This window comes from Abramis brama (assembly GCF_963993115.1).
Source record: "Abramis brama genome assembly, chromosome: 15".
Classification (NCBI taxonomy): Eukaryota; Metazoa; Chordata; class Actinopteri; order Cypriniformes; family Leuciscidae; genus Abramis; species Abramis brama.
Window position 1 is genome coordinate 35,452,829 of NC_139977.1, and position 10,635 is coordinate 35,463,463.

General features: G+C 37.8%; 1 protein-coding gene across 3 annotated transcripts in view; it reads right to left on the bottom strand.

Moving 5' to 3' along the window:
• Nucleotides 1-273: 273 nt before the first annotated feature.
• The window catches only part of LOC311096817 (vitelline membrane outer layer protein 1 homolog), a 35,009-nt gene continuing 24,647 nt past the window's right edge, over nucleotides 274-10,635 (bottom strand). The window contains exons 1-6 of one of the 3 annotated variants that reach the window (XM_084136216.1): nucleotides 1,883-2,149; nucleotides 1,563-1,687; nucleotides 1,346-1,462; nucleotides 889-1,073; nucleotides 777-812; nucleotides 274-627 (exon numbers count right to left, since the gene is read on the bottom strand). In XM_084136216.1, coding sequence (XP_083992342.1) covers nucleotides 890-1,073; nucleotides 1,346-1,462; nucleotides 1,563-1,687; nucleotides 1,883-2,053 — 597 coding nt within the window. In that variant the 5' untranslated portion in view covers nucleotides 2,054-2,149 and the 3' untranslated portion in view covers nucleotides 274-627; nucleotides 777-812; nucleotide 889. Of the gene's footprint in view, nucleotides 628-776; nucleotides 813-888; nucleotides 1,074-1,345; nucleotides 1,463-1,562; nucleotides 1,688-1,882; nucleotides 2,150-10,635 lie in introns of those variants that run through there. The other 2 variants (XM_084136215.1, XM_084136217.1) reach the window with 2 other exon arrangements.

The window sequence follows — 10,635 nt, forward strand, 5'->3', positions numbered from 1 at the left end:
TAATAAAAAACATATTTAATTTGAGTTATTTTAACCTTAAATAATTTTACCAGCTGATGGGGATGTCTGTATGTATATTTTTTTCTTGAGAAAAACACCTTGTGTACCTAATATTTATCCAAATGAGTCAATACTAAATCAAATCACAAGAATTGAAATCGTGAAATTTGTTTCAAGCAATAAAAAAAAAAAAGCTTACCAGAAATCGTTCCATAAACATTGTAACATGTTGTCTCTAAACCTAATAAAATTCAGTTTAGTTACTAACATGTATTGACAATCACAATACACTTATTGTAATGCAAAAAAAAATAAAAATAAAAACTACCCCCACCAGTTTAGAATTTAGGCTAACAGGATTGACAATATAACACTTTAATGTAGTGTTCCTGTAGTAGAGTATGTTGGTCATTCTCAGGGAATGCATGAACGGATAAGACAATTACTTTGAATGCAATATAAGTCACTTTAGACCATCTGCCACATGCACTAATGTAATGAACGATCTGATGTAAAGTGTTGTGCAAAAGAATGTGAAACTACAAGGTTCTGTTTAGAAAGTCTTTATTGCTGATTTTTGACAACCGTTTCAGCAGAAGTTCAGGAGTCTTCAGAAGAATCACTAACCTACAAGAAAAAAAAAAAAAAAAAAATCCAGTAATAAGCGGGGTGCAAATAACATGATCATCCAGTTTATCTTTTTTGTGATAATGACCGGCTGACTTTAAAAAACTGTTGTATGACATGGTTTATGTTAGTGTATGATGAATAATTACAATACATTTGATGTTCTTGTTGTCACCCTCTTACACCTGAAAGAAAAAAAAAAAATCAGATTTAGTTGATCTGCAGTGTGTCAGTCTGAGTTTTTGATTGTGATCACATCACCTTAATCACAGCAGAACATGATCGCGTCATTGAGAGCGGTGTCGTCTCCATTGATTCCCTGTGGCGGTTCTACCCGGGTCTGTAAGCCGCAGATTCCTTTTCCTTCACACGCTGGACTCCATTCGCCCCAGGAGCCCCATACGTTGCTGTTAGCCTCCATCTCCTGACCTCCACTGCATTTGAACCTGTAAAAAAAAATTAGATGTGACAATGTATGATAAAATATGTAATTGTGTTGTTGGATTGAATGTCAGTCACATGATCACCTGAAGCCGACGGCCTAATCACTGCAATCTTGAACAGCAGCACGACTGCGAGTGTGATATTAACTAAACTATTGATGGGGGAAAATTGAGTCCTTAAATAGCTAAATAAAACCAGGATGTGTAAGAGTCTGAGATGGTGTAAGAGGTTTACACTGGGTAAGAGATGTTATAACTTATAGCACCACACACACCTGACGTTGTTTGCGGCCGTATCATCTCCAGATCCTTGGCGAGATTCAACTCTCAGCTTGAAAGCTGTAAAGTATCCAGAAGGACACCATCTGATCACATCCCACCCATCACCAAACCTGAAGAAAAAACAAAGAGGTTGCCTGATCAAATCAATCATTTTCAAGAAAAACCTCAATTTACTCATCTCTTAATGCAAGATTTGTTAATACTCATTACTTTCCTACGCTGGACTCCACACGGTTAAATGTTTGGCTAGCCCGAGAATCTCTGGACCGATCAACACAGTAAAGACGAATCCCATTGAGCACGGTGTCATCAGCAGCAAGAACCATTCCTTCCACCTTAAAACAACAAGACAGTCTTCCATTTGAAAGTTAACTAACCCAACCCATAGTAGTAACATTTATTTTCATGCTCTTTAGTATTACAGACACTTTAAAAATCTTTTAAGTGAAAAACAGCAACTCCACCATTTTGAGCCTTTGATGAGTTCATCCACCCCCATATTAGCAAAACAGAGTCAATGCCCAACTTACATTCAGACTAAACCCTGCGGCGTATGTTCCACTTGGACACATGCTCTTAGGCCCCCACGATCCCCAACCCATTCCATTCGACACCTTCAGCTCAGATCTGTAAGGCCGGTCGGTGCTCACATGCCCAATAATGGCTAGCAGTGAAAACATCATGGAAATGAAGTGATGCATTGCTACAGCACTGAAAGCTGACTGTTAGATTAATTTGTAGACAGACTATTTGCAAAGAATGATAAAACAGAGACCATATAGGACCATAACCTTCTCAAGTCTATTAAGGAAGAAGCCTCATATTTATACACAAGATTAAGCAGAATCATCAACCATCATGTCCATCCCATCCAATCACAGTACTCAACGATCAACCCCTACCATATTTGGCTTATTAAGACATTATGTTTTATTAACAAAGTTCGGGAGGAGCACGTTCAGATAATTAACCCTAATTAAACATGAGTGGAGCACATTCAGATAATCAACCCAATCAACGAGTTAAGAGGTGTATACACATATATATATACACAGCAGATAATCACACTTTGATATAATGATAATAGAATAATCTGGCAGGAAATGGAAGGGGAGAATTCTATTCATGAAATTCTGGAAGAAAATGGCATGACAAGGGAGAGACTTAAAGCTATTTCTTGATTGTAGAAGATATGAACAAGAAAGAGGAACAATGATAGAAGAAATAAGAAAGAATGTAAAGCAGGAAATAAATTTTAAGGTTTTAATAAAATGGGCAAGTGAAATAAATAGTGAAGTCTTTTTCGATTTTATTAGAGAAACAGGTTTGGTGAATAGATTGTAAAACTCTGTTCCACACTCCGGAGCAGAAGGTGGCGGTAATGCACCTACTTAAGTTGGTTGCCAGCCGCCGTTAAAAATCAAAAAGAAGAAGAAGAAGAAGAAGAGACTTAAAGCTTTATTTATTTATCTTAATAATACTGGTTTAATGAAAAGAGTATAATTGGCCTCCCTTTTTTTTTTTTTTTTTTAATTAATAGAAGCCTAGATTCTATGACGTTCATGGTATTACACACTCCTGTACAGTTGGTGGCGGTATACTACAAAATAGTCATCTGCCAAGAATCAGAAGAAGAAAGAATCATCACGCTTTGAGTCAAAGGAGTTGTCAACTCTAGGCTTGTAATCTTTCACTTGGGGTTTCTTTTCCTCAGCTGTCGGCTACTAGGCATCGGGGGTTTAATGACGTATCATTATCCAAAGAGGCAATCAATAGTGATGGCAAAATGAGGCTTCCTGGACTACTGAGACCTAGTGATGGGCAGATCGAGGCTTTGTGAAACACTGAAACAGTTGAAGCAAATGTGCCATTGTGTCGAGGCTACGAAACAATCTGACACCCGTCTCAACGGTGACATTAAGTGGTCACTTGCAGGCAGAGGCGGACAGAGTACACAGCTTCATTACTTGAGTAAAAGTACAGATACCCCTTGCTAAATTTTACTCAAGTACAAGTAAAAGTCCTACAGTCAGATGTCTACTTAAGAAAAAGTACTGAGGTACTTGTTTTTAAAAGTACTTGAGTATCAAGAGTACATTGTCTAAATATTGCATTACTACTGCCACAGTGCTTACATTGGTAAACACAGCAAACACTTGAAGCGAAAACTATCATTAACTTGTTCAGAAAATTGAAATAGTCTGGCGAGGTGGGGCCACGGGTTGGCACATTCCCGGGATGGACCTGCTGCGTCTTCATCCATTGTTTCGTCTCTTATCTAAATCTGACCATGGAGTTGGCTTTGGCGGAAAGCTGAAGGTGATTGCTGATAGGCTGTCCCAATCAGTGGCGCCTGCACAATCCAATCACGTTGTGGATAGATGGATAGAATGTATGGATAGAAATGTAGTGGAGTAAAGAGTACAATATTTGCCTCTCAAATGTACTCAAGTAAAGTCATGAGTAAAGTACAGATCCCTCAAAATTGTACTTAATTACTGTACTCAAGTAAATGTACTCCGTTACTCTCCTCTGCTTGCATGTGTTGAACTGAAACAACCTTGACAACGAGCCATTAAAAAATGTGTATTTTTTAATATGTGAAGCTTGTAACCTGTAGGCTCCTCACTGTGCATGTTTTTTTGGTCATGAAAATGAATATTAATAAATGTCTCACTTTTTTATAGATTTTTATTAAAAAATATTAGTTTCTCTGCTTAGCCTACTTCTTCTTTTACAAATAATTTCTCCAGCCTTTGAAAAAATCCTCTCACAAGGGGCACTTGTTGCTGGTGTCATGATTCCTGTCCTGTGTTTCCCTTGTCTTGTGTGGACTTTTGTTATTTCCTGTCCTGTGCCATGTTTTGTAGTCCTTTGTAGTTTTTCTTGTTTATTAGTCTCCCCAGGTGTTTCTGATTAACCACACCCCCTTGTTATCTTGTTTAGCTTGTTTGCCTGTGTATAGGCGGATCTTTTGTGACGTCATTGTTTATGTTTGCCGCGTTGCATCACGGGAATCGTGTGGCAGGAAACACCGCTAGATACCTGTAATTTGATTGTTTTGCACGTTTGGAGGAGGATTTAGAGAAGAGGATGGTTCACTCTTGCTGTGTGGTCGATTGTACGGCTCGTTGGGGGCCTGATAAAAAGTTTTTTCGAATTCCCTCCGAAAAGGATCGCGAAAAACGAAAGAAATGGTTGCGTGCAATTAGGCGATTGAACCTGGACGCTCAGAAGCCTGGATTCCTAACGTTACTGATCGAGTTTGTGAGGCTCATTTTGTTCATGGTAGGCCTAAGTCTTAGTGACTATGTATTTATAGAAGATTGAATAAAATAAAAAAGTAATAAAACTGAGTCAAATCAACCGAGTCATATGTTTTCGCGTTCTGATTCAGGTGTCCCAAACCGCGATCCACAGCACCCAGACTACCGTATTTTCCGCACTATAAGCAGAGGCGCACCTTCAATGAATGGCCTATTATTTATAACTGTTTTCATATATAGGGCGCACCGGATTATAAAGCGCATAGAATAGAAGATACTGCAGTCAAACGTTTGACTGGGTTTGCGTTATGCAGTGGTCACCAACCTTTTCAAGCCTATAAGATCACATCCAAGTCCAAATGTAAACCAAGATCTTCCACTTGCAAAAAAATATGAAAAAACAAGTGGCTGAGCTGTAAAACCTTGTTTATACTCGACGAGTCCGCATGAGCGCGAAGGTAATAAAAAAACTAATATCCGTCTGCTCGGGCAGATTCGGCTTAACAGCGCGCGCGCCTCCGCATCCGCAGATGCACGACTTTGAGCCGAATCTGCCCGAGCAGACGGATATTAGTACATCTCATCATCACCCAGTTTGCGCGTCTAAATCAGTTGTATGGTCTGGTGTTCAGTCTAAAACAAAACAGTTGCGTCAAGTATAAATGCCTCGTCTGTTTGGGGAGTTGCACGCACAGTCAGCGGAGATCTCATATGGGCTTTGAATAACTTCGATTTTGTCACCAATACAAATTTTGAGCTTCTCTCCAAACCTCCTCCGGTCTTCAGATGTTAAAGTGCTTATATATTGTGGATTTTGCCCGCTAACTCTCTTGAAAGTGCTCGTCGCGTCTTTACAGCCCGCAATACTGTTTGATTTGTTGCCACACAACCACTCGCGCATGCGTACAAAGATGTCAACAAAGATCCTCCTATATATACCTCTGCGCTTCAGTTGTTGTTTGTTGGTTGCAGAGGTGGATGAAGTACACAACTTCCTTACTTGAGTAAAAGTATAGATGCTACTAGTCAAATATTACTCCGTTACAAGTAAAAGTTGTAAAGACCTATTAAGTACTCGTTTTTAAAAATACTTAAGTATCAAAAGTAAAAAGTAAATGCATTGTTTTATTATTGTTGTATGTAATACTTAAAGTACCATATGCCTCTGAAGCTATGCCTGCCTATCAATATCAAATTTATTTCTAGAACACAGTTGCAGTAGTGGGAATGTGAATGTGAGATTAAGTAAGTGCACTCAATAACGTCCACATTGGTTTCGGACACCCAAATGTTTGTTCCCTCTAATATTTCCCAATTTAAATTTTTTTGGCTTAAATGAAAATCCGGTTTATGTCAGAATCCAATGTCAGATTGACCTTGAGCTCCAAGATTGGACAGACGTTGTATTGTGCTTGAAAATGAAAATCAGGTTGATGTCAGAAACCAACATCAGTCGGGTTCTGACGTCAACCCAACTTTTATTTTCAATCGATATCCAACGTCAATCTGACGTCGGGTTCTGATGTCAGTCAGATGCAGGGTTCTGACGTCAACCCAACTTTCATTTCCAACAAAAATCAACCCCTGCAACCAAAATCATCCACTGACTGATGTTACTTTCTACTCAAGGACCTTGACAGAATTGTAGTGGAGTAAAAAGTACGATATTTGTCTTTCAAATGTAGTGAAGTTAAGAGGAAGGAAAATACAATGAGGTCGGACTCTCTGGCAAGGAAGTTGCAATATAATAGTCCTACTGATTTCTGGAAAGATATCAAAAGAATGAATAATTGTAAAACATTGTTACCAACGAATATTGATGGTGCCACTCAACCTGAGCATGCAATCGTTGCACATAAAATATATTCAGAACAGTGCAAAGAATTAAAAAACCTTTAGAAACTCATACAATAGTTCAGCATCACACACACCATGAGATGGAGAGATTAAGAAGAGCCATTTTCTCTCCAAAACGGTTTTAGTGTTTTGATAAATAAATGAGAATCAATATTATCAGTTTTAGATATCAGGTTTTATCTGACCTTTTTATCAGGTTAAGATAGTGAGCTAACACTAATTACACTGTAATTCCATGCCATTAAATATGTTACAATTTAAAAGGTAAACATTGTTCTACACATTTACTTCTGAAGAACATTTCGTTTTTTGGGATTCATGTAAATGTGAGTGATCTCTATTGAAAAAAGCATTTATTGCTGAATATTTCTGCATCTGGACCAATGCAACTAAGATCAGCACAGAGGAGCTGAAACTGAAGCTCAATACAGCTAAAAATCAATACAGGGAATCCATAGAAAATGACTTTTGTGCGAATAATACAGAAAAACTGTGGACCACCATGAAATCCATTACAAATATGACTTCCACCAGGAAACCACTGCACACAATAGACGAAAAAACTATGGCAAATGATTTGAATAACTTTTTCATTATTGATTTAGATGATTTCTCCTGGAATTAACACCAGAACAATGGATGATGGTGTTCCACAGATAGACGTTAGTCCCAGGGAAGTGACAAGACTTTTTAAAGGAACAAACACTAATAAGGCAACAGGCCCTGATGGGTCTCGGCTTCCCTTCTGAAGACCTGCAGAGGAACTTACACCAGCCGGGGTCCCTGTTTTTCAAAGGTCTGTTGATTCACATACAGTTCTCAGTTCTCCATCTCTCTGGAAAACGGCAATCATCACTCCTCTTCCAAAAAAATCTGTTCCTCAAGAAAATAATGAATAGAGACCAGTAGCCTTGACTTCTATTATCATGAAGTGTCTGGAAAAGCTAATGGTGGGGAAGCTGAAGTCAAGCATAAAGGGACAGCTAGGATGTGTGGCTGCAGAGTATTAAAAGCAGAGCTGAAATCTACAAATAGTAGTCAGGCGTTTCAAGATGTTGCAAAACAGAGTCTACTATAGTTAGTATAGCATCATCAGTGCCACGGCTGTCTTTATAAGCAAACTGATATGGATAAACTCAGATGTCTGTTCACCCATTCATCATCAGTTGGTATCACTCATGTTTGTCCATCAGGACTCAGCAGGTCCGAGTGAACCAGAGATTGTCTGAGTTGAAGGTCATCATCCACGTTTTAGCAATTTGTGTTTATTATGATGTCATTTATTCCCTCCTCTTTATTCATGAAACAAAAAACTAAGGGCTTGATTTATTTACTATTGCATTATATTTATTATAAGTGTTATATTTTGTGAAGTTTTATTTGTCATAGTTTGCATTAAATGCTGAACTTTCATCTGTAAACTCTTTCCAGTATTCTGTCATATTTTGATGAGTGTTTTAAGTTCAGCTCGACACAAGCAGATGATTTTAGGATTTCTGTAGTAACAGCATCGTTTCTCTTCTGTCATCCAGACAGTGTTTTCAGTCTAGTTTTTATTAATCAAGCTTTTACATTTCTCTTCCCTGAAAACTGAATTAAATATGGCAATAAATGTGCATCCTGGAGACACTGGAAATCAAATCAAATGTATTAAATTATCAGATGTTTCTTTGTGTTCAATGTTATAGTTTAAACAGTAGATTCAGCAACTCAAAGATCAAGAGCTGATTTTAATTAAAAATGTCTGCCAACTGCTTACAGTAATTAATACAGTAATTATTATGGTGTTGAACTCATGTCAGGATACTGTTGGTCAAACTGAAGGCCATGAATGAAGAAAGCGTGAGGCTCTTCATCTGGACCTTTGATTTGACCATCACTGACTGAAGATGTGTGAATGTGTGTGTGTGTGTGTGTGTGTGTGTGTGTGTGTGTGTGTGTGTGTGTGTGTGTGTCTCCATCTACAGGCCATCATCAGAATCACAGTGAAATAGAGAAGCGTTACTGAAGTCAAACTCAAGGATGTCGAATCATGTTTATTCTCAGGTTGATCATATGATTCATCTGCAATTTCACTAAACCACACAGATCATCTCATTCTCACTTAGAAACAGGAGACAGTAAATGAAGTGCAGAATTAATGTTCTTACCCGAGATATTTCTGGATTCAAGTGATGATGATGATGATGATGATGATAATGATAATGATAATTATGATGTTTCATATGAAGCAAATCTCCAAATCTCCTAATTGAACAATATTCATAAAATTATGGATCAGCCATTAATGCATTACAAGGAGTCTCACATAACGCGTTTTACTTCTTACATTAAAATTTGAGGAACCATAGAATTACTGTCAGTGAATGTGTTATTGAAAAACTCAGTATATATAAACCAAATCCAGTTTAATGTACATTAAGGACTTCAAACATTTCTAAAAGAAACAAATGAAAACAATAAATATACAGAAGATGTTGCATAACTTTATTACTCAAATTCTTGGACTGCCAACAATCGTGTAATATAATAATGTTTTCAGATTTCTTGTAAACAGTGAAGGGAATTACTGTCAGTGACGATGATGATTTCACCTTTAGTGATCTGAGACGCACACTAAATTATTTACCTCATTATTACACTGATCTTCATCTCTCTATTAATAGTGTTTTAACAGGATCCAGGGCACAGGAATGTCTCCATTATTTAACACACTTAATATATAAACATTACTATGGAAGCTTGTTTACACCAGTGAACAGAAAAAAGGGAATAGTGACTTTTCTTTTCACAATTGTGTGACTCACTCACACTTCCTCATTTTGTATGGGATAAAGTTAAAGGCAAGGCAAGTTTATTTATATAGCACATTTCATACACAATGGCAATTCAAAGTGCTTTACATAGAAGACATTAAAATAATAAAAAGAAATAAGAATAATTAAAACAGTTTAGAAAAATACAAAATAAAATACAGTACAGTACAAGTGTCGGACGAACATTGGCACAGTGCTCATTCAGTAAATGCACAGCTAAACAGAAGTGTTTTGAGTCTGGATTTGAATGTGACTACAGTAGGAGCACGTCTGATCTCCTCTGGAAGCTGGTCCAGATGCGGCTGGCATAATAGCTAAAAGCGAGAAATTCAGTGAGCATATCTGCAATATATTGAGGTCCTAGGCCATTGAATGATTTATATACCAGTAATAATACTTTAAAATCAATCCTAAATCTAACTGGGAGCCAGTGTAAAGACCTGAGGACTGGTGTGATAAGTTCATATGTTCTGGTTCTGCTCAGCGTTCTGTATGAGCTGCAACTGTCTTATGGTGTTTTTGGGAAGGCCAGTGAGGAGTCCATTACAGTAATCCACCCTGCTGGTGATGAAATCATGCACAAGTTTCTCTAAGTCTTGTCTGGAAACAAAGCATCTAATTCTTGCAATATTTTTCAGATGATAGTATGCTGATTTAGTTATTGCTTTGACATGACTACTGAAACTAAGGTCTGACTCTAACTCTTCCACACAAAGTGGAAGTAGCACGGATCAGAGCCATAGAGAGAAAGAGTTGCGACACTCCCATAGACCTCCGTTGTAAACAATGGCGGCGCTTTTAACCGCCTACTTCCGGGATTAGAAGATCGGAATAGTTCCAAACACTGTCATTTTGGCGTTGGACACCATTCACTTACAATGCTGCGCGTCGAGTTGTTCCAGAGTTAAGTTGTTGAGATATCGACCTCTTTTGAATTGTCAGCTGTCTATATTGTATCAGAGGCCCTTTGCGATGCTTATACTGGTCTTCATTTGTACATGCACAGCGTAATTATTTATATTTTATGTTGGATGTTTCAACCAATTTTCAAGCACTGCGCTAGCTAGTTAGCTAGCGCGACTTCGTCAGCTGTCACTGTGACAGTAAGAGTTCGGTAATGAATCGCTACCACCTTTATAGCAACTTTTATTTAATTTAATTTTTTGGGATATACTAACTTTTCATTATGTTTTATTGTCTTGAGTGAAGCGGCTTGTGAGAACAATGCTGGACCTCTAGGATTGTTATGGGATCACCAGTCCTGTCTGTTTCATGGATCACCTGCCCCTGGTTTTTGTTTTTCTTGTTCACACACAAGCACACATTTTTGTTGTCTGTCATTGT